A 25,854-nucleotide genomic window follows, 5' to 3' on the forward strand; every position below is an offset into this window, starting at 1 on the left:
TCTTCGAACTAGGGGGACTGCGATGGGCAGTGCGTGCGCGCCCACGTATGCCAACCTCTTTTTGGGTTGGTGGGAGAGGGAGAAGGTCTTTGTTGAGCACAATCAACACTATACCACCCATATTACCCTTTGGCTGAAGTTGAAGTGCGCTTGTATATGGGGATATGCCCTACCATAACACCAGGTTGTCCTACTACATCAATTGTAAAACCATCAAATTCCATTGACTCACATTTCCCATACCGCCACTTTTAAAGTTCCCTACCTCCACTTTGAAATTTCCACTTCAAATACTGGCCCACAGTGCATTATAATAATCAATGGAATGCTAAGGGAAATATCAAATTAGAGCTTACAGTGTTACAAATTACACATTTTACTTGATTACATATACAAGATAACTATGGTAGAAAGGAATATATATCTCAGCACTATCGTATTATTTTAAAGGCTAGCACCGAGATTCCATTCTCTAAGAAATTTAGCATCTGCATATCTTCGACATGTGTAACATTGTTATTACTTTTATGCCTTTGCTTGTAAATAGCAAGCACAGTAAATACTGAGTTCCTGTTACTGTATTAATGATGTGCTTATGTAATATGACCAACTGTATGTTCTATGAACTAGTCTTGGGATAAAAGGCTATAAAGTACACAAAAAGTGGAGCACATACCTTTAAACTCCATGCTTATTTAAACTTTACACTTTATGCTTCTTAACTCTATTCCATGTATTTTAGATATTTATCTCTGGCAAGCAGCATGCATATTTTAAAGGTGTCTAATTGGAACTGACAGACATGACAGCTCAATCACAGTAATTGAGAGACTGATAACTTAAAGTGCTAGCATTTAACATTCATATACACAGCTACATATATTACACACCACTGAGGAGAGCTAACAGCTTGTTTTTATCAATCCACAAATTTAAAAGAGCAATTACATTGTTTTATTCCTTGTCTAGTCTGCTGGCAGATTCAATGTATGACTTGTCTTGTATGTGTTTTCCTGTATAATTCAGTCATCAGATTTGTCATTTCAAAAAACCTGAGCTCATTTTTAAAAACAGAAACTTCATTGTCAATTCCTACCTGTCATACACTAGTATTCCAGTGCATTTATAATTAATATAGAGGCTTCGGACAAGGTAAAAGAAAAATTATATGCAATAATATTAGTATGAATAAGAAATATAGTCATAAATCAGAGTTATGATTTTTTTAAGATTTCATAATCGTATCTTCTATAACAACAATATTGATTAATGCAATGAATAATGAGTATGTAACAGTAAGGAAAGAAAAGATTTTCCATCCCATTCCGAGCTTTAAAGAAAGTTGTAAAAACATTATGTTTCAGTGTCTACATAATGATTGTGGTGTTTGGAATTTGTAGGGTTATGTCACTGAGCGGATATTTAGGTTTTAGTCTCTCTAAACTGCTGTGTTACATATTTGTCTTTGTGACCTTGTTGTGCCCTGCCTGGATCTGAGAAGGGCACATGCTGTGGTAGATCATTATTGTGATTGATTAGACTGTACATTATTTATTAACTTATCAGGTATAAATATCCATCTACTTCTTGATTTAGTGATTTGTAGCCATGCTGCTTTGAAGAAAGAGTAAAAGGAAAGAAGAGAAAGAGAGAGAGGAGAGAGAGAGAGAGAGAGAGAGAGAGAGAGAGAGAGAGAGAGAGAGAGAGAGAGAGAGAGAGAGAGAGAGAAGGTGGGGCGTCAGAAAGAGAGGAGATAATGTTATAGGGAAGGAAGGAAGAAGACAGCTGAAAGACAATTCAGTGGATGACTGGATATCAGAGCTGCTGCCTGCAGTCTGGAGCTTGCAAGACACACAAAACACTGAGTTTTGTATCTCTGTATTGCACAACTCACGGCATCTTCACTGTTCATTTTTTGGCTGAAAGCAGGCTGAAGACGCAGGGGAGCTGAAATTATGGTTTAGGATATGAAAAAGAAGCATCTAGCATGTTGTGGAGGTTGCAGATCACAGAAGGGGTGGCTTAATGGTTGGAAAGGCACAAAGAGGAGTGAGAGGAGGGGAGTGTATTGCCTGAATCAAAGCAGCATCATGCCAGCCAGTGTCTCCTTGGTGTGATGCTGCACAAAGAGACATGGAGACACGGGGCTTGGTCACCGCTATTAGCCTGGCTCTGAGCCTTTTCTCTCTGATTCTGCTTGTCACAGCTATATTTACAGATCATTGGTATGAGACAGATACTCGCAAACACAAAGAAATCTGTGAGAGTCAGGGCAACTCGGATCCTACAGACCAGAAGAACAGACTCATGCCCCTCTATCAGCTACCCTTCCGTGGGGACTCCTCCAAGAGCCGCAGGATGGGACTTCTCTCGCCAGCCCCTGCTGGTGGGGTCAGAGAGCCCGAGGATCTGCTGGAAAATTGGAGGTCTTTGTTGGGACTGGGGGTTCTTGAGTCAGACTGCGGACGCCCCCTCTTTTCTACTTACTCCGGGCTGTGGAGGAAATGCTACATTATGGGAATTGACAAGGACATTGACAACCTCATCCTGAAAGGTGGGCATGGGCATATAGGGTGAAACTGGGAGATGGAGACTGAGGTTTAATAGATACTATGTACATGTGGCTGTCTTGATCAGATGGATAGATTAGATGAAATAGATAAATACGTTAAATGTTTGAACTAGCAGAGTGGAGTTTTGGTCTTCTGAAAAGTTTACGTTTAAGGCTAGTTGTCTCTGAACTGCTTTTAAATACGTCATTTTAACCCCTGTTGTAAAACCGGCAATCTTCTTGCATATTCACTTTGTAACCTCGAGTTATTAATAGCAATACCGCATTACTGTCTATTGCTTACTGTTCTTTTAACAAATGGTGTGACCGAAGGAAAATCATGCAATTGTGCCCAAAAGTGTGCATGTAAGGACAAGAATTAGTGTTCTATATACACTACACAAACGTATGCTGTTGGTACTATATCATTTAATATGCACTGATTTTCATCTGTGCTTTCCAGACAATGGAAGCTACAGACAAATTATGAGAGTTACAATTCTGTTTGAACTGCAAGCATTAACTTAGTAGGTGTCAAACCCAAACTGTTCCCTGTTGTACATCTATCTTATCAGTATACAATGTATCAGTTAGGAAACAGCCAGTCGGTCCCTTATGTTCTACTATACTTCTCGGTACGCAAATCAGTACTGTATGTTTCTGATATGTGACACATCCCACTAAATATTAAATTAATTTAGAAAATTATAAAACAACCATAATTTTATTAGTTCAGAAGATATTGCTGAGACATATAATTTATACTCACTATACATGTATTTGAATAAATATATATGCCTGTTTTGGCTTTTACTTTTGAATTAGGAAAACAAGTAACATCTGTACAAGAATACTGACTATTTTTAAGATGTGTGTACATACATACATCAATATATAATGTCAGTTTAAAATGAGATGTAAGCTATCTTAAATATGTTATTATGAGAGTAAATGTTATTGGGGTTAGCAGCTGTTGTTTTCTGCTTCATAATCATTGTGTGTTTAAGACAGTTATCTAAAATAAAATTTAGGTTTTCAATGGTGTTGTCGGTTCCAATTCAGTGGAAATAATTAAAATGCAATGAAAATAGGAGTCCCTTAAAAGTAGAAAGTTGTTACATTTGTATTTCTAATGTAAAGTTAGTTAAATGATTATTTTTTTGTTATGATTAGCACCATAAAATTATTCAAATTCAGATTGGGTTTTATAATTGTTGCCTAGCTACGCATCGTAGATTTATTTACAAGCCATCTGCAATTTATGTAATGCCATTGCTTAGAAAGTGTTGATGCCAATGAATGCTTATTGTATATGTATTCGCACAGAATGTATCTTTGACACCATAGAACCGGAGTTAATGGACTGTACCCTGTACGCTAGTGTAAACTGCAGCTGGCACCCTTAGGAAATGGAGCACATCAATATGAGAAATGAAATAAACTGGATCAGAGGAAGGAACTGAGACATTTATTTCTTCTGTTTAAAAAGGACAAAGAATTACACTTCCTTGTTAGTAAATGGGCTTGTTAAGAAGTGGATCTAAATTCTAGAATTTACCTGAAATAATTCTGGTAATGCAGGTAGCTAAACTGGAAACATAGGCAGGCAAGATTTGACCTACACAGTTAAATCTCAGTTGTGTCACAACAATCTAATTTTCCAACCATTAATGTATGTAATGAATAACGTGTTTCACTTTATTATGTGCATAATTGCATAACCTTTCTCAAGTGGCCACCTTAGCTAAAGCATTTAATCACATTTAACAAAATTAAAAATGAGCACATTTCTGACGTGTTATTTGGAAGTCCACCACTGCATCTGTATCTGGCATACAAGCACATGAGGAGTCAGACTGTTTATTGATATACATTGATCAGCAGTTCTTGAGGTTGCTACAATGTCGAAATAGGCAATCAGGGTCTAACATCAATTTTTAGTTATATAGAATTCCACCTCTCGCATTTAATACTTTTTTTTACAATCTACTACCAAACCAAGATATACTATGTATGTAATTTGGTTGTCTAGTATAATGTTTTCCTGGACCTATATAGATGCAACTTTAGTATAACTGTCTATAATACATATATACACATAAGCTTATTTTCTGCAGTATAGTAATCCTTAGACAGATTTTTGGCGACAAGTTTTGATGTGCTCGTTGTACAGATGTTATGGGATGTATCAACATAATGGCTTTATGCCCTCCAAAAATGTCAAAAGCGCTGAAATGTTGTCAGCATATTGCAACTTGGCACAAATTTGTAATACATTTCAAAGTGGGTGGTAAAAATCACAACTTCTCAGACCTATACCACATATATCCTAATATAAGACAACTTCACTAGCAGTATAAGAAAGCCCCATTAAATTGTTTAATGTAAAAAAAAAAAAAAATGTCACATCCCTTTATACTTGAATATACCAATTCTTTCTCAGAATTCCCCATATGCCCCACAAACCTCCTCACATGCCCTTTGCGAAAGAGAGAGAGAGAGAGAGAGAGAGAGAGAGAGTGGGAGAGAGAGAAAGGCTGGTCATTTGATGGACACGGCACAGATACTAAGAGGAAGAGAGATAGAATCTGTATATTTCACTGACTATGGAAAAGGTTTTACTAGTATTACCACCAGTCCAGAAAGTGTCTTTCTATAGGGGAAGCATCTTGGTGGATTTCTGCTACAGTGGGCATTTCAAAATAGCCCCACCAGACCCCAAATAAATACTATTACCTACCCACATATTATAAATAACACCCCACACTTCAGAATAATGTCCACCCTACATAGTATAACCCCCCCCCCCACCAGATAACATTAATCACCCAATGTCATTTACCTGTCTTCCAAAGCTGATGGAGGGAGCCACACATCCATATGTAGTAAGGGGAGTGGTGGAACAGACAGGCTTGAGGAGGGGGATTAGGAGGAGAGGTGCTAATGAGAAGATACATGGATGACTGGAGACAGTGGGAGGCCATGACTAGAAAGGAAGGCAGCGCATTGGTGACTGGTCCTGGGGGAGTTTAGCAATGGTGGGGTCTGTATTCTTTAGGACAAAATTGGCTCTGATAATGACGGACCACTGAGACCAGGGCCCGAGTCCCACACAACTCCTAATATCATTATCATCATCATCAACATTTTTTTATATAGCGCCAGCAGAGTCCGTAGTGCTTTACAATTGTATACAAACAGTAGTAAAACAATACTGGGAAATACATACATACAGAAAGGTAAGAGGGCCCTGCTCGCAAGCTTACAATCTATGGATTAATGGTTTGATACACAAGGATAAGTGCTACATCATATTGCATATTTGTCCAACTGATAAAGGAAGCAGAGTGGAGGTTGTTCCAGAGAAATGAACACTGAAAGAGCGATTAGATAGGTAGGATGAGAACCAGGATAGGACAGTGTCTTGAAGACCTAGGGATTGTAGCGTCTGTATGAGGAGAGAGTGGTCAACAGTGTCAGATGCAGCAAGAGATCCAGGAGAATCAGAAGAGAGCAATCACCTTTAGTTTTAACTGTTTTCAGATCATTGACAACCTTGGTCAGCGTGGTCTTTGTGGAATGTTGAGAGTTAAAGCCTGATTGAAGAGCATCTAATGGGTTGTTTGCAGAAAGGAAACGTGTGAGGCGTGTGTAGGCAATTCTCTTGAGAAGTTTGGAGGGGCATGAGAGCTGAGAGATGGGGCGGTAATTTTAGAGAGAGTTTGGGTCAGAATCTTGTTTTTTTCAAATAGGAGTAATCACTGCATGCTTAAATAGTGATGGAAAGATACCAGTAGAGGGAGATAGATTGCAGATTTTAGTTAGAGGTGGAATGAGCACACATGACAAGTACCTGCCAAGTTGTGAGGGTATGAGATCAAGTGGACAGGAGGTAGAGTAGGAAGATAAGAAAGAGTTAGAAGCTTCCTCTTCATTTGCGGGATCAAATGAAGAGAGGGTGTCAGAGGATGCTGGGAAGGAATTGAGCTGATTGCTAGTCGAGGGAGATGAGACCATTTCAAGTGTGATCTTATAAATTTTGTCCTTGAAATAGGAAGCAAAGTCCTGGGCACTGATGGTAGTCGGAGGTTTTGGGTTGGGAGAATTGAGAAGAGATTTAAATGTGTTAAAAAGGCGTTTGGGGTTAGAAGCCTGAGCATAGATGAGAGATTGGAAGTATTCTTGTTTAGAAGTGACCAGAGCACTTTGATAGGAGTGGTAGATATCAGTATATGTGCTGATATCATTAGAGGTACAAGATTTACGCCAGTGACGTTCAGCTTTACGAGAAAGTTTTTGTAGATTTTGTGTTACTTTAGTGTGCCACGGTTGACAACGAAGTCTACCTTTGCTATTAAATAAGAAAAAGAAATTTAAAACTTGACAAAAACACATAACAGCTTTTATATGTACAAAACAGTAGATATAATATATAAGTCACAGTGGACATAAAAACTATACACACGCTTTTAAATTGCCGGTGTTTGTGATGTAAAGCCTGAAATCAAGAGAAATCATGTCAGACCTTTCCCTTTAATATGACCTTGCAGCTGACAAAAATGCAAGTGAACAGCAAATAAACAATTTTTAGGAAAAACAAGTGTGATATATATATATATATATATATATATATATATATATATATATATATATATATATATATATAATGCAAAAGTGGAGTAGATCTTTCAGTGCAACATGATTTTCTCGGGTGCAAATATTGCACCTAGGCAAAAGTTGCACCTGACTATGAATGGATATTTGCATAGTGGATCCATTGACCAGTTTGTTATTTAGCCCCCAATTATTCTGCATGTTGTATAGCCAATAAGTATTGAAACTATAACCCCTAGTTGGCCAGCATATTACACAGCCCTAAGAGACTAGAGGGGAAAAATTACTAAAAAATACTTTTTTTTGGCAGATGTAAAACTATCACACATCTCTGGTAGTTTTCAACTTCACACCTCAGGATTTGCTATCCAGTGGTATGGAGGATGAAAACCCAAACCATTGGCGATGTGTGGCAGTTTCAAAAGCCATAAATTGCATTGCTCCCTTAGGATAGCAAAAAAATTTTTTGCTCCAATTAGTGCAATTCAAATAAAACTTTCCCCCTTTATAAATTACAATAATATCATGTGGCTCCATAGAAATTAAAATAATGTTTGTGCTGCCTTATGGTTTAAAATAAAGACATGTGGTGCCTAATGATTAGAAATAAGATGTGTGCCACCTTATGATTAAAAATAAATATTCAATTAATTAATATTTCCCCCCAAAAAAAACCCACATAGATGACACACACCACTATTGAGGAGATTCCCATGCAAAATTAGTTAATATCCAGTAAGCCTGACTACTAAATAAATGGGCAGGCAATCAGGAGTGGTCTCTCATGCTGTGTAACAGTGAAAAGCTGCTGCGTCCACCTACGCATGGTGTGTACAGTAATGAATAGATATTCAATAGGGAAGGGAGTTTCAGAAGTGATAGGGTTGGCCACAGGTGTGGCTACGCCTACGCTGACATCACCATATGGCCATGATCCCTGTCCTGATTCAAGATGCTTCAAATTTGGGAAGGATATTTATAATTTTTACCTCTCCTTTTGCCACTTCAATCTTTATTCCCCCTGTATTATACTGTGCCCCATCATATCTTGTCTGTGCATAGGATTCTCGACCCTGCTTCGTTTCCCCCTCCCCATGTCACGCCTCTGAATAAATATATAAAATATCATAAGAAACATAAATATCATAGTCAACAAAAAAACACATTCAAATGATATGATTTCTTTAGCTTGTAGCCAGCACTATTGGTGATGCCTTTACATCAAAATCTATGCTTATACTCAGATGTTAGTACTATAAATACTTCATGTTCTGCATGGAGAATTTTGAATACTCTGCCTGCTCAGTGTGAATAAATTTTGGATTACCATGGGAATCTGAATGCAGAAAAATAAAAACAAGTCAAAAGAACACAGGAAACCATTGGGGATCAGATCTTGAAAATAAAATTGGATCCTCTTTTCATTCAAATGATGAAAGCATAGATGAAGTAAACAGGATGTTTCTTATTTCTGCAATATTTTCAGTGGTCAATAGAAACCTATAAATAAATTTGGGAGATTTGCACACAAATGTTAACATTATGGAGATGACAGAGCTCAGCTCAACTAATCTTGATACTTAATTTTATTATACTGATTTTTCTCACAGATCAATCAAACTGGTAGGAAATATATAAATATAAATATCAATGAACTATAACAGCATGTTTCTTAATTCTAGCTAACTTCTAAAGCCTCCCTAAACATTAAATGCTTTGAGTTCAGTTCAATATTCAGGAAAATCCATCATTAAATTATTGGGTGGAGAACATTATTTTTAGATGTATATGTAATACATTTTCATCCTAATTCTGATCACACTTTGCAGACTCGATTCCCTGGGAAATAGTAATGTGTTGCCAGTAGGGCCGATTCAAGATTTCGTTGCATCCTAGGCAAAGTTAAGTCTACAGCCACAAGTATGTGAGAAACTGGGAATGGGTATTGGGTGGAGGAGGGGCAATAGTTCCCAGTTCCACACATACTTGGCTTTTGTAAAATAAAACACTTTGGGGTAAATGTATCATACCCCGGTTTTTCCATCTCGCGGGAGATCGGCGTCTGTGAGCTAAAATTTAAAGGGGCAATGGCTTGTAAAGGCAAACTTGCCTTTACAAGCCATCGCCCCTTTAAATTTTAGCTGCGAAGACGCCGATCTCCCGCGAGATGGAAAAACCGGCGTATAATACATTTATCCCAAAGTGTTTTATTTGCCTTTACAAGCCATTGCCCCTTTAAATTTTAGCTGCGAAGACACCGATCTCCCGCGAGATGGAAAAACCGGGGTATGATACATTTACCCCTTTGTCTCCTTCTGGCTATCTGGCAATGCTGCAGTACAGATGTACTGATGTCTGTCTCAACACCACTGCTGCCTAGGAGCAAACTTATTGTTTTCTAGAGGGTTTGGTTTAAAATTTTAGATGTTAGACAAAGCAAAATAATATCCATCTACCCACCAGCTTTTCCCTCACATACTTCTCTGCCCATCAGCTTCTTCCCTCACATGCCCCCTGCCCACCGCTTTTTTCTAACATGCCCCCCACTGATCTCCAACTCCCTCACATGCTCATCTGCCCACCATCTTTTCTCTCACATGCCCCCCTGTCCATTAATTTTTTTTCTCACATACCCCCTGCCAACCAATATTTCCCTAACATGCATTCTGCCCACTAGACTTTTTTTTAACATATCCCCTGCTGCCCACCAGCTTTTCCTCTACATACCCCTCTGCCAACCACCTTTTTTCTCACGTGTCCTGCTACCCACCTGTATTGTACCTACTATCCTCCAGCCCACTAGCTTTTTTCTCACATACCTTCTGCTTCTCACTGACTTTTCTCTCACTTGCTTTCTGCCCACCAGTTTTTCTTTCACATGCCTCCCTGTCCATCAACTTTTCCTTCATATGCCCCACCTGCCCACCAGCTTTTCTCTTACATGTCCCTCTTTCCACCAGTGTGCTGCACTGTGAGCTACACGGTGCGATTTTTGGACCCATGCTTTTGAAGCATAGAGATACTCGTGATTCATCGCCCTATCTGCAAACTCTTAACTTTCACATCTAGCTGCCTTACAGTTTATGAACATTCGTTGTGCCTATGCGTTTGGTTAATATATGCTATTGTATGCCATGAGTATTTATGTTAATAGGGATATGGTTACATAAGTTAAACAGGTTATTCTTAAATGATGTGAGGTGGAGTGTTAAATAAAGGATAAGTAAGGACACTGTGTCTAGGTTAAATAATTAGAACCTCAAGTCATTAAGGAGAGCAAAGAAAAAAAAAGGAGTAACTTTGCACCTTGGCAAAGCCATGTTGCATTGGAGAAGGAGGTAAATTTACAATATGGGGACAGATTTATAGTTGGGATAGGACATGTCCTAGATCATCTTTAAGTTTCTGAGTACAAAATAAAGCTATCAAGTTTTTGTGTGCTACATGACAATAAAGCCAGTATTTTCTTTATGTTGAAAATTATAAACTAATATGCACCCCTTGCATTGTAACATGGTTTTGTCTGGGATCAAATTTACTCCTTTTTTTTACCTTACTTTCCTTAATGAATCAGGACCAGGGTCTTCAAACCCACATTGCCCGTTCTTCTTATTTGATTCTCCTCCATTGATTTTCAACAGGAGCATTTGCAGCAGCTCACCTCCACTGTGATTGCAGAGAGACAGAGCAGTATGAAGGACTGCCCTTGTTGCTCTGTCAGTGCTATGACCCTGCAGCCTTCTGTTGACACTTCAGGCAGCAGCATAGCAGCATAGCAGTGTGATCTTTGTGCTGACTGAGTTGCACCAGTGGCATTCCAATTTCCCCATAGGCAGCTGCAACAAACTGCCTAATGGTATCACTGGGCCTGGTTGCTAGACATCAAAGTAATAACATTGCCAAATAAAGCAGTGATTTGCCAGTTTGGAAATGAGTATGATCTACAAAATTATCTTTTCAATTGTGCATTTAGTTTCGGTCCATGTTAAGAGTTAAAACTTGGTGATGTAAAGTAATATGCGTGAAAATCTATACAGTATTTGAATGTTGCTGATATATCATACTTGCCAACTCTCCCGGATTGTCCGGGAGACTCCCGCATTTTGCGAGAGTCTCACGGACGAGTGTGGCAATCTCCCTGATAGGAAAGGGGAAAAATTTAGTTTAAACGCTGCGATTCACCCGGAATCGCGGCGTTTAGCCCCGCCCCCACTGTAAAATGACGCGATTTGCGTCATTCCGTCACGGGGGCGGGGCCAAAATGACGCGATTTCGCAGCCCCGCCCCCTGCACGCCCACGTCCCAGCCGGCATCTCCCGGAAAAAGAAAAAAAAATGTTGGCAAGTATGTGATATATTTTGGAATTACATTTGCACTCCAACATAGGTAAAAATGCAGGATTTCTAGAGGAGAGTTTCCATGCCACCAGATAGAACATAGTCATCATGTAAGGGGCATGGCTCTAATTTTTAGCAAGTAGTGGTCGCTCTCCAACTCTTTCCATCCACTTCAAATACATGAGCAATGCTGCGTACCTTACTGGTATGTGTACACAGCTCTCCCTTCAATGGCAGAGCATTGTGAAGTGGGTACATCCCAACTGTCCCTGTAGTAAGGATTAAGTCACCCAAAATCATGACTGTCCTACCAGAATCAGAAAAGTTGGCAACCTCTTCTGCTCTCTCCTCCATGTTCATTAAAATTAATAGTATTCACATTTATTAACCAATTTCCCCCCTATAAAGCCCAGACATTAAATGAATAACATTGACAGTTGAATAAATACGCCCTTTCCACCCAAACGGCACCAACATTAAATAATTAATACTCACATTTAATAAACAGCTGTCCATCTCCCCAAACTGAGACCCATATTCAGTTAGGCCCCAAATCACTCCAACATTAAATCATTAAATTAATAGTCACATCACTTCAGCCCACCAATAATTAATAGGCACCATGTCCACTCTATTAAAGTTAATAGTCCCCCCACCAATAAATTAATATTTCTCACTATTAATTAAATAATTAGCCCCCATGCTTGCATAAAGAAATTACCGGCAATGCAAAATCCCTCCTGACTGTTGCAGGATTAGGGGGAGGAATGCTGAAGGTGGTGAATACTATATTTTTTTAGATGAGTATCCCTTTTAACTGTTTACCAGCCATAATATTAATTTCAAGGTAAGATTAAACCATTTGAAGACACATCACTTCTCAAATTAAAATTTTCACGTTGGAGACAGGAAGATGAGCACAAGTGCATGCTGCCACTTGTAGTGCCACAAGTATGTACTTTGAATGTTGTCCCCATATGGAAATATTAAGAAAATAAATAATTATTGCCCCATTTGTAATGAAATAGTATGGCACTATAATATAGTAATAAAAAAAAAAATGTCCACTACATATAACCATTAATGAAATTTGGCCCACTAATTTATTCATAAAATAATTTGGCCCCCTTAAGATCATTAATAAAAATAATTGCCCCTCTGAACAAGAAATCATGATTACCCTCATAATTAAAACTTGTATTGTACCTCCTGTTATGTTACCATTGGCCAGCAGTGGAAAGCTGATGAGATTACTAATCTCGACCTATGCAAAGCAGCATGTTGAATAAGGTGATTTTCTCTAGCGAGTTTGCAAAATCGCTGCTTCCTACATATGGTGACTTGTATTGTTAAAGTGGCCAAATGTCAGGACGGCAATTTGTAGCAATTTGTAGAATGGCGATTTTGGTAAATTCACTTTACTGGCGATTTACTATCAACTTGCACTTTCATACATCGGTGAGGTAAACTTGCACGAGAAAGTCTCTGAAAAACTCAAATCGCAGCTTGATACATTTGCCCCCTGATGTGATCAGATCAAACAGCTGAGAGTTATTTGAGTTGACATCACTGGCACTGCCACTGTAAAGGAATCAACCAATCTACATGGTGCAAGTTTGCAAAGATATTACTAAGACTTTGCCTTCTTTGTTGAAGAAGCGCCTCTCTTTCTTAAAGGGCAACCTGCTGCAGGGAAGTAAAAGAAAACATGGTGATTATATTTAGTTAAGTATAAACACTTTAGATATTTTTTGTATATTATTCAGCCTTTGCTATATATATTAATGACAAATAGTTAAAATCACAGGACTGTCCAGGGTAATTCAGGACTGTTGACTGTCATGTAAATGGGCTATTTACTGACTACAATAGAGCACTATGGATGTTATTCTATAGAACTCTATTGTGGAGATATGGAATTTTGTAAAACTCATTACTGTAGTTTTCCTTGAAGCAAAAGTGAACAAACTGATGTATGGTCTGGTACCCAAGATATTTGCCTACTTGCTGTACTGAAGGGGAGAAATTCTTTGAGAAGTGTCTGCCCCAAAGAGACCAACCCCTTTTAATTATACTGTATATTTGTGAAAGTGTTATGATACTTCTTCATACTCAACCTTACGTTTAAAGGCTATTTAATATCTGGTTTAGAATAATATAGCAAATGGAGTTGGTTATAGTGAGCACTTTGATTGCTGATTCTGTTCCTGTTTCTCCTCTTAGTAAATCTCATTTAATTACTCAAGCAATACACAGCATCCTGATAGACAATGACATCTCAGCTCACTTAATGAATATAGATGAACCCTTAAAATGTATTCAATGAAACAAATACATGCTAAAAAGATACGTTAAATTCTTTATTGTCTCATGATCATAATCAGTGCAGTCATTGTTTTCTTTGCTTTGGAAATAAAAGAACATGCTCTTTCAGCTGCATCTAAGAAGAATAACACATTGGTTCACACTCCTCATTCTGTAGTATCATGAGTGTCCTTAAAGGCCATCATTAATAGAAGCTTTGTCTGTAATAAAATAGATTTTGTTCCCGAAATGATACAAAACAAAAAATATTAAAACATAATACTAATAACTAGAGATGTGCGCTGACCCCCTTGTTTTGGTTTTGAATGTGGTTTTGGTTTTAAAACGTGTTCGTGTTTTGGTTTTGTAACTGGTTATGCCAAAAAATCTTGACAGGTTTTGGTTTTTGGATTTAATTAAAGATTGTGAAAATAGGTAAAATAATGTCATTTTGAGATGCTTTTGCTCCTATATTACTATTTATAGCATTAACATTTTTGTACAGTCATTTCCAGTCTATTTTCTAACGATCCCGTCCTAAATTGTCACTAATTTTAGCCAAAATCTGCAGCAGGGACAGGCTGGGCTGAAGGGCATCAGGAGGGCATCTGCCCCCTCGGCAAGTCCCATAATGGGCTTACTTGGGTTGGGTCACTGGGCCACCTGCATTTTTATCTCTTTAAAATGTTCCTAATAGGTTGTTGAGTCGAGTCTTAACCCACCGAGCCAAAATTTGCCAGCCCTCCCTGGTCTGCAGTGAGCTGTCTTAATGAAGGATTTTGTAATTTTGCCATTGTTGTATATGCTTTCTCCCATTCAATTCCAAAAATAATTAATCAGTCTATACCAGCATTTCCCAACCCTAGTCCTCAAGTACCCCTAACAGTGTATGTTTTCCATATCACTTGCTGGAGCACAGGTGTATTCATTACTGACTGACACATTTTGAAAGATCCACAGGTGGTCCTAATTATTTTATGAAAACTTGCACTGTTAAAGGTACTCCATCACTTAGCATAAATCATCAGCCATCATATCTCCATCTCTACATGTATTCTTTGCCAGGGCCAAAGTCGTTCTTTTAATTTTTCAGAATGTAGACTTTCAATTGCATTGTCAATACATGTTTTTGGGCAACCAAATCTGCATCATTGTGAGTAAAATACATATTTACATGTGTGGGAAGAGCAACTATTGGCCTATCTGATCTGTCTGTTTTATATATTTCTTACACTTCAGTAATAGAAAATATAAATATTATTTATATACATTCCATATTTATATTCATTTGTTTTGAGGACCAGATCTGCAGTTAGTCTTGGGGAGTCCCCTTTACCCTAGGGTTGGATGAATCTTCTTCTGGGGGAATGATTCTTCAGCCCTTCCCATAGATATATACGAGTCCCCTGGTTTGATTCAGAAGGGCAGCATTACGGCACAGAGTGTATAAGTAAAACAAGGTATGAAAGCTCTGCTCTTGGAAACTGATGAATGCTCTCTCTGCTCATCGGATAGTACTAGTCTTTGACGTTTTTTGTATGGTTGCAGGCCACCTTCATCCATCAGCATCATTTACCTATATACAGTACTATTACTTAGTGCTTTACATTCGGGTATCTACTTGTCTTATTATCTACTGATGCTTCTGTCCATCTAATGACATCTGATTGTTACTGTTTCTTCACTCTCCATGATGCATTCTAATGTTCCAGATTTAGTGTGTGCGTAATGTTTCAACATTTTTAACTCTTGTACCTTACACTAATTTTTGCTGTTGTTTAATTTGTCTAATGGGCTTGCTTCAGTTGGTGGCATGGCAGATGTCATTTTTTTTGCAGCCGATGCAACGTTCTACATGCAGTCGCTGAATGTCGAAAATGACTAGAAAAAACCTTACAAGCAAACACCCTTTTTTAGATATAGATATCACTGAATATCCCTTTCAAAATTGACAAGTAATGAAAAATAGAAATGATTAGACTATATAATGCTCTCTGGGGTGTGCAGCTGCTTTGACCCTCACACGCACAAACACCCTTTTTTTAAATATAGATGTCATTGAATGACCCTTTCAAAATGAACAAGTATTGAAAAATAGAAAAAAGTTTAGAATATATAGCGTTTTTTCGGGGTGTAAAGCTGTATTGACACTCACACGCAACAAACGCTTTTTGCTAACATAGATGTCACTGAATACCGTTTCAAAATTGACAAGTATTGAAAAATAAAAAAGATCAGAATATATTGCTTTTTTTGGGTTGTGGAGCTGTATTGACACTCACACGTAAACACCCAGCTTTTATCAAAATTAATTCAGATGTCACTGCCCACACAAGATTACTTTCACTAAAAAAAAATTAATTATATAAGAAATAAATCTATTTGCTTTTTGGATTATTCTACTAATAGTCTTACCACAAAAGGACACCGCTTTTGTTCATTAAATTTACTACTTAGCTAAGAATGATATCTAACTCCATCTATATACTAGTACTATTATATATGCATTAATAACAACTAGTAGCCACTATTCCTTTTAAACTGTCTGAAAGATTGCAATTAAAACTAATTAATCATCAAAATAATCTAGCTGACTGATCTCTACATAACTGCTTTAAAATAATCACACAATTCTACTGTTTTCTATGTTCATCTTTCACCCTATACGCTATTTTCAGCGTATAGGGTGAAAATACACGCTGTCTGTTCTAAAATGGCACATGAGAAAACGAGGAAGGGCTATATGTATAGAAGATATCGATCCAAAACTCTCACGACTTTTGCATAAAAATTTTCCCAGAAATTACGTTGTGCCTCGTTTTGAGATCAGAAATTAGTGCACGAAACCGAATCATGACTCGATTTCACTCGGAACCCCAAAACTAGGATCTGTTGGATTTCTCCAAGTCCAAACCACTTATCTCTACAATTAACACACTGGAGGTAATCTAGGAGGTGCATCCATGGCCCGATTCATTAAGACATGCAAAACAAACGTAATGTGTACTTTTAAAAACGTACGTCACTCGAGCATACCCAAGTCTGTATTCAACTACAAGCGGATCTGAAGAAATGTCTTTTGTTCAATATGGGTGCAGGTATGCCTTGCATATACGGCACTTGCTGTTTTCTAAGACCTTTGGCCTTATTATCACCAATTGAATAGAATTTGAACTCATTAGATAGATGTAAGATCATTCTGGTGAATGCTGAAGGTATTTTTTGAAAAAATTATATTTATGTTTTTGGAGTCTGTGTTTTTTTAAGGGGTGGTCTCTGTGTATAAAGTTGTTTATTAAAAGGTGTATTTACTGCAAACCTGTTGGTAGTGACTATTAACTTAGGCATCATGTTTCAGATTATTTATTAGGCAATTATCTGTCTTTTTTTGCACTCAACTAACCAGACTCGGCATCTGTGTTTTGTACTGCATTGCACTGTATCAACACTGAAGATAAAAATAATCTTGTATCATTAGTATATTATATTACCAGTTTTGAGTTTTTTACACATCCATACGACTTTCACTAATTTGGCCCATACTCTATTTGCGTCTTTAGAACTAAGATATTTCTTTAATATTACTACATTTTGGAGGGATGTGGATTGCCTTCCTGATCTCTAAAGGCTGAATCTATCGATCACTACACAAGTGAGCACAGATAAGAAACATTGCATATATTGTTGTTGCATAAGATTGCTAACACTTAGAGAGGGTTACTTACCAACATCGCTGAAATGTGCAAAACTACACTTAAATCGTAGCAATTAATAAAGACACTTGCTTTCCTAATATAACTTGTAACTGCACTACAAAGCTAAATTGTAAATTGCTGATTGGTTACTAGGGTTTTCATGTAGATTTGCACCTTTGAGCAATGTAAGTAAGTAAATAACCCTCAAAGATTGAAATCGCTTTCCACAGCATTTAATTTAACATGTTCACTATTAGGACTGAGCTATCTAAAATAGACAGTTTCTCATAAATAACAAGCCTGTGCCTCAGGAGGTAAAGGGTGTGGTTGGTATATGAAGAATTTTGTGAAACTTGTAACCAATCTCCTGGAAGAGATCAGTTATTGACAAATTTTCTCTACATTAAGTCAGTAGGCTAACGTTTCTCATTATAATTCTCCTCATCTATCATAAAGCTTAAATAATTTAAATGAATCAGTTAAGTTTTTTCTCTAAGAGTTTAGTCCATCCTATTCTTCGCCTAACATATTCTCCACATACTTACCCACTACTGAGTTATAACTACTTTGCTGTAATGTTACCTGAATCTATATCAAAGATATAAACTACTACTAATCCATATCTGTTTTTTAGATATGCCTGCAACATAAGAGTAGTTTTGCAGCTCAGCTCAAACATTGTGTTATTTTCTATAAGTAGTTTAGTAAAGCAGATATTGTTTTAAATAATCATCATCTATTCATTTATATAGAGCCACTAATTCTGCAGCGCTGTACAGAGAACTCATTCACATCAGTCCCTGCCCATTGGAGCTTACAATCTAAATCCCCTAACTTACACACACAGACCGAGAGAGACTATGGGCAATTTAAAAGCAGCCAATTAACCTACCAGTATGTTTTTGGAGTGTGAGAGGAAACCGGAGCACCCGGAGGAAATCCACGCAAACACGGGGAGAACATACAAACTCCACACAGATAAGGCCATGGTTGGGAATCAAACTCATGACCCCAGTGCTGTGAGACAGAAGTGCTAACCACTAAGCAACCATACTGGTATGTATAGTCTATATACGGTTGTACTTATCATACCCGTAAGAACTTTGAAGTTTCAGAAGCAGGTAGATATGTCCCTATGTACGACATACCATACATTAAGTATCTCTGTTGTGTTAGGCCAAATTTTAAGTAGAACCTTTAGGGACACAATTGTTGGTGTCATAATCTTTGTCTTGTCAGATAGGTACATAGGAGTGTATAGGATGTAAAGTGCATTTGCAATGTATGCAAGTTGTGCCATGTAATGGGCCTGTAGTGCTGGTTGGTTGGTGGTGTGACATTGTGGCAGGCACTAGGGACTTTTTCAGTGTATGTTTTCAGGGACATGTGAGCTGAAGAATGTGAGGTCATATGGGTGGGTTACAGTGAAGGAAGGAGAGGGGCTGTCAATTGCATTGAACTGCTCATTAAGGGATCAGAGCAGAGAAGTAGAACAGATATAGTTGCAAAAATAAAAGAGAAAAAGGAAAATGAAAGGCATAATGAGTTAAATCCTATGCCTTTGATCAGCTTTGTGGCATAACGAAAAATAAATTATATTTTTAAGCAAATAATCAAGGAGCAAGGAAATGTCTAATAGAGCTAAATCAAGGTTGAATTCACACTGAAAAATGCATGTTCCGGAATAAGATGGCCCAGCTAAACACAGGTGGAAAATCTTTGGCACCAAGAGGCACAAGATAATTTTCTGCGTTGCTGGAAGTGTGGTTGAGTAGGACATTTGGCACGAACAATACATCCAGTGGGTATTACACAAACACCCCTTATTTGAGGTCCAATGAAACGGGCCTGCACAGCACATGCTGACTGCTACCCAAAATAATTTGTGGTCGAAAAATTGTTTGGGAAAAATGGTTTAGGTCAACATAGAGAGGGGTTATAGATTTATCGATTGGAATGACGTGTTTTTCTACTGCACACTTGGAAGAATATTCACAGTGCGGATGACAGAGAGAATGTAGAGTATGATGTAGTGCTGAGAAGGAAGGGCACCCAGGCTGTCAAGTGATTGGCCCTGGTGTTCAAAGCAGTAGGTTTTCTTCAAATAAGTTAAGGTACAGAGGTACCAGTGGTTATGGTACCTCTCCCACATCAGTGATTGTTTGTCAGACTGTAGGGAAGTAACTCTGCCATCAGCCAAAATTTATCAAAGCAGGTTTAAGGGCTAGATTTACTAAGCTGCGGGTTTGAAAAACTGGGAATGTTGCCTATAGCAACCAATCAGATTCTAGCTGTCATTTTGTAGAATGCACTAAATAAATGAAAGCTAGAATCTCATTGGTTGCTATAGGCAACGTCCCCACTTTTTCAAACCCGCAGTTTAGTAAATCTAGCCCTAAGACTGTGCACAACAGTCATGGAATGAGGAGGTGACAATAGGGGAGACTGCAACTGAAGGCTCAGGTGGTATAATGCAGTGCACTAGATCCAAGACTGATGCTATATGCTTTGTTTAAAAGCCCAAACAAGCAATGACCTGGCTTAAGGAGCAAGGGAACCATTCATAGGGTGCTTGTACAAGACTAAAAACCTGTTGCGAGCCGCGGCAGTGTCCATAGCTGCCGCGGCTCTCTCTCCTTTGCCCCCTGCGTCCCGGCCGTCTCCTTGACGACCGGGACGTCACTTCCGGGTTCAGGCTCAAGCGTTGCTAGGGCAACGGCCGGATGCCGTGCTGTCAAAATGTTGCTTCCCGGGAATTAGCTGGGCGCGTGTGCATGAATAGATCATCTATTATCAGCCTCCTGGGGCTGATTAGGTTAGGCTGGGCTGCTCTGCTCCTATTGGCTGCTCTGGGTATTTAAGGCAGGGAGGATTGGGCCTCCCTGCCAGTTATAGCGTTTACAGTTCTGTGTTGCTGCTGACCTGCTGTTGGACTCCTGTTTGCCTGATCTTCTGTTGTGACCCTTGCCTGTACCTTGGACCCTGCCCGTTTGCCTGTTGCCCTGACCTTTTGGCTTAAATACTGGAATCTGCTGTTTCGCTTGCGACCCTGACCTCTGCTTGGATACCGATTTGCCTATCTGCAATGGACCCCAGACCGTAGCCTGCCTCTGACCATCCGCTCCAGCCTGGACTAGCACCTGCGCTATGGCCATCATAGATGTGCTTTTTCTACACTGAGCTTAAGACCTAGGGGCATCCAAGTACCTGTGAGCATATAAAGCTCTACGGCAAAGGCAGCTGCTAAAGGTGAAGACCTCAACACTATCATTCTAAAAGCTCATCTTGGTGGTCGTGAGCCCTAAAATTCTTAAAGTTGGGGAGTCATGTAGAGGTGTATAAAGTGTTAACTGTATTTGCAACATATGCAAGTTTTTCTATGCAATGTTTGTTTGTGCATGTGTGGTGCTGGCTAGCTGGTGCAGTGAGGATGCAGTGAACATTAGGGCCACACAACTGCAAGGAGGTTTTCAATAAATTTCTTAGTGACCTGTGAGATGAAGGATATGGGTTCATGTTGGAGGACTCAAGCTAAGGAAGGAGGGCAGTGTCTCAGTTTCTGTGTAAGGAGAAGACAAGCATTAAGGAATCTGAGCAGATAAATTGAAGCAATATATGTGTAAAATGAGAGATAAAAAGAAAAACAAATAACAGAATTCACAATTAGCAGAGCTAATAGAGCTCACAAAAAGGTTGCATAAGTTATATTCTGTGCCCTTGATCATCTCTAGTGCTTTGAGGTAGAACAAATAAACATCTAATAGAGCTAAATAGTGTAAGAGTGCAAATTGTATAAATCAAGTCTTGTACCCTTGAATGCTTGTGAGCTAGAAAATAGAAATAGTACAGTGCTCAGAGGGCAATAAGACATGGCCCAAAGGCATTGTCAGAGCTAAGAGACACAGAGAGAGAGAATAAAGACTTTATAAGTCTAAGGGGCTCATTTAAAGTAGGATGCAATTGCATTTGTGTGTGTTTAGTCTCTGGTCCCAGGGGTATGTAGAGCCTGAAAATAGGGTGTCAGGATTTGAAAGAGATACAGGCAAGATCAGAGCCCAATGACTGGTATTAGGACTGCCATCAGAAATTGTGGGTCCCAGTACAAATGAAACAGGCAAGCCATTCTCCCTTCGCATGACGAGGTGTACTGTGGAGCCATAGCATCTGGAGCAAGTGCATGCCCTACCCCTGTTGGTGGACTGTATTTTTCTCTCCTATCTGTTATTGCAGCATTCACACCCTGTTGCTGCTTTTTGTCTGGATTCTAAAATGTTGGAGCCTTTTTGAAAAATGTATAGGCACACAAATTATGGTAAACCAATCAATAAGTGAATACAATACATAACACAGATCATGCAGTATATAATGCATTCAGTCATCCTCTAAAAGAGCTGCACAATACCCTAAATTTTGAGAATAAAAACACATTGCAAAAATGACCTCGGCACATCCACATCACTCATCCCAAAATGCCCCCATATGCCTCTCACTTGCTCCAAAATTCTTCCACATGTCACTTACACCTCCAATATGGTCCAAAATAGCAGATTCCCACAAGTTCTCATATCCCTGGCGTGGTCCAAAACTTCCCCACATGGCACTCAGACCACCACTCATGGCCGGATAGCTCCCTACTTGCCCCTTATATGCCTGTCATACCTCCCAACATGCAATTAGACCCTTCCACATGCCACCCAGACCTCAACACATGTTCCTTACATTACTGTGTACTTCCCCAGATACCATCCAGACCTTTACAACTCCCTTCCATGCCATCAGACTGCCCCACATGCCAGCAGATCTCAGCATGTGTCCATTTCATGCCCATCAGACATTGCCACATGCCCTTTCTATGCCCCTCATACCTTCCCATATGTCCATTAAATGCCCATCAATTATCCCCATATTACAGCAGACCTCCCAACATGCCCTTTCCATGCCCATCCCGCCTCCCCATGTGGCAGCCCCTCAAACTCCACATGCCTACTTAAACTTTCCAAGTCCCTCACACTGTTTGCACTGCAGTCAGAGCGCTCCTTCCTTAGCAGCAGCCGGTAGATGAGTGTGATGGTGTGACGTCAGGTCACATCATCAATTCATCAATTGCCTGAGACAGCAAGGTGCCTATCACTGATTAGCAGAGCTTGATTAATGCTTTGGGGGGCCTGAGGCACATAAGAGAAGGTAGGTGGGCTATGGTCTAAATTTAAGAGCATAGTGTCATCATTCATTACTATAATCCATTCACACAAAATGGATATGTATTACTTCTCTGTATATGCATAAATGTGCCTTAAAGAGAGGTAAGAGGCTTTAGTGCTATCAGATATATACGTAGTTTGAGCTTTACATATATACACTCTGTGCACATGAATCCCTGCTATGATGAGCTCTTTTATCGCCCAAGGAGATCTATCACAATCCGCACTCTAAATGAGAATTTCATCAAGCTAATGTGTGAAGATGAGTCATGTTCTGTAGTCATCCACATTTTTAAAAAAAGCAATATTTTCATACAGAGGCAGATTAAAAGAGTGTATGCTCCTCTTGATTGCTCATTGTTTAACTAGGGCCATGTTACACCCAAACCAACCTTCACTCTTGGAAGAGCTAGGTACAGTGACATCACAAGTACGCTAAGGGGCGTTAGAGCTGCAACATTGTTTGCCCATCATTAAAAAGCCTAAACTTGCTTATTTTACCATAACATTGTCAGCACTTTTTACTATCAAATAAATATTACTATATTATTATAATTAATAATTATATTATAAGTCAAGATTGTTATTACTTATATTGTATCTTTTATAATGTATTGTTTTCAGCTACTCACTTTTTCAAGTTCAAAGATATTTATTAGTTTGCAACTCTCTGTCTTTTCCCTAAGGTTAGATGGGCCCTGGCTGTGCTCTCACACTCCTCACTTGATGATGTAATTTGGAGCCAAGCACTTCTTTCCCTACATTCTGTATGGCCAGTGTCAGCACACTAAGCCTCTGCACATGTTGTTACTGTTTGTCAGAGTTGTCCGCAGCGCATCAGATGCGGACACAATCATGCTGACGAAGCTGATCACTCACCAAAATGTAATCCAAGCAAAAAGAAATGATAGTTGCTGGACTGTTTTTATATAAAAATTTAACAACATTAATCATGTATCAAGTAGGACTTCAGAATATAGCAAGTAACATGATAATCAAGTGCAGTATCACTACTATTTCACAGTGGTGTGCAGACAGCAGGTGACCACAGAATGGAAATGAGTTAGAACTCACTCAGAAAAGATGATCAACAACCTCATTGACAATGATAAATCTGGACATAAATATGGAAACACCAAGTCTATCATATGTACAGTGCCAACACAGCGGTGTGTAGCAGCAGGTGCCCAAATAATAAAAATTGATGTAGCTTCCACTCAAGAGAAGAGATAATTGGCATCAAGGTTCCCTTACTGTTCTTTAATACATCATTCTTAGCCTCAGGTGCCATTACAGCTGATACAGATTGTGACACATGTCATCTCCATGAGAATTCTGCCCACAATGTTGATTGGTCAAGTGGAGAAGAGGTGGCAGCCTCCTACACTTCAACATTAATTACTTTACAGTGAAGTGAAATTCAAACACAGAGATGGTTTTCTGGGTAACATGAAAACCCTCCTACGTGCACTCCAAACTTCAGATAATGCTGCCAATTAATTGTGCTAATAAAAATATAAGCAAAGCCCAGGGAGATATCACTAACTATGATATTTCATTTTGGTTGTGTGGAAAAATATATATTTCCAAACCACCCAAAAATAGAAAAGAAAAATTTTGCCATTGTTCCTAATCGACTTTATCTTCAAAACTAAGTTTACCCTTCTCTGCACCAATCTCTAATTGTATATTTTTACTAAGTTTATATACTAGGATGTAATGCCTAAGGATCAAGAGTGAGTCAATGACAGAGCCATTATTTCATTGCATTATTTACTTATAAGCATTCCTAATTAATAATAAGCCTTGGAGCTCTATTGAGACATTTTACAAACATTGAGTTTTAATGTATCTCCCAGTGCCAGAAAGGGTCTAGAAGAACAATATGACTTGAAAGTGTGATAATGACATAAACTGGACCTGTCATAAGTGCTGTAATTGCTGTAATAAAACTACAAACACAAATACTTGCTGTAAAATGATAATGGTCCTGATTCATTAAGGAAAGTTAAGCAAAAGTAAGCAAGTAAGGCAAAACCAAGTTACACTGGAGGGGGAGGTAAATTTAAAATGTGATGGTAGATTTATATTTGGTGTAGGGCATGTCCTAGATCAACTTTAAATTTCAGTGTGCAAATAAACTATCCAGTATTTGTGTGCTACATGAAAAAACAGCCAGTATTTTCCTTATATGCAAAATAATAAACTAATTTGCACCCCTTGCATTGCAACATGGTTTTGTCCAGAAAACTTGAGTAAGAAAACTTGCTTAATTTTTTGCTTAACTTTCCTTAATGAATTTAGGCCCAATGTATATACTTTTTTTCTTTGCATTTCTGATGACTTGTCAATGAAATCATTCATTTATACATTCAAAAAGAGAAGAGGGCTGATTACGATACATGAAATTTTTGAAGTTACAGCGAAACAGTCTTCAGGTTCCACTTGGTTTTGCATCTAGTGGAATATCCAATATTGTATTTCTAAAATCACAATCGGGGGGAGAGGGGGAGCCGTTTTTCATTAATAGGGACATGACTTGCAAACAGGAAATACATTACCAGAACAATCAGCCATTAGAGTAGGTAACATATAATGTAACTAAATAAAGGTTGCGGTCAGGTAAATAGTTGCATGTGCAGAAAGCTTGTTAAATTACCTAGTATATTATAATGCCATAACATGTCAACGTTTACACATTTTTGATTATAGAGAGCTTATGGGGCTCATCCCTGTTTGAGTTAGTGGGTGGAGAATGAAATGTATCGCATGTGGCTGGTGCACCAATACTGATAAGTGTATGTAAATATATTACCAATAATAAAAGAAATACTAATAATGAACTTGTAATCCTGGAATATATATATATATATATATATGTGTATCTCAATCATTTCCATACAAACTGATAAAGTAAAGTGTGGTATTAATACATGCTATCTAATATTTCAGTGAGGGGGGGGGGGCATTTTTGTTCATTGGTGTAAATGTGAGATATGGATCTTAAGATTAATTTGTGCCTGTGATAGACACAGATAAATTATTATTATTATTATTATTATTATTATAAGGTGATTACAGTTTTTTTGAAATTAGGTTATAAATTAGATTTTCTCATAAAAAAAAATTCTGCCATCAAAAGACATTCTTAA

At 38.4% G+C, this 25,854-nt stretch overlaps 1 protein-coding gene across 1 annotated transcript in view; it reads left to right on the forward strand.

Moving 5' to 3' along the window:
• Positions 1–1,766: 1,766 nt before the first annotated feature.
• TMEM178A (transmembrane protein 178A) overlaps positions 1,767–25,854 on the forward strand; it is a 100,859-nt gene continuing 76,771 nt past the window's right edge. Inside the window, exon 1 of the mRNA XM_075203722.1 lies at positions 1,767–2,554. Within this exon, the coding sequence (XP_075059823.1) occupies positions 2,134–2,554 (421 nt within the window). The 5' untranslated portion in view covers positions 1,767–2,133. The remainder of the gene's footprint in view (positions 2,555–25,854) is intronic.

The sequence above is a fragment of the Mixophyes fleayi genome, chromosome 3 (genome assembly GCF_038048845.1).
Source record: "Mixophyes fleayi isolate aMixFle1 chromosome 3, aMixFle1.hap1, whole genome shotgun sequence".
In the NCBI taxonomy this organism is placed as follows: Eukaryota; Metazoa; Chordata; class Amphibia; order Anura; family Limnodynastidae; genus Mixophyes; species Mixophyes fleayi.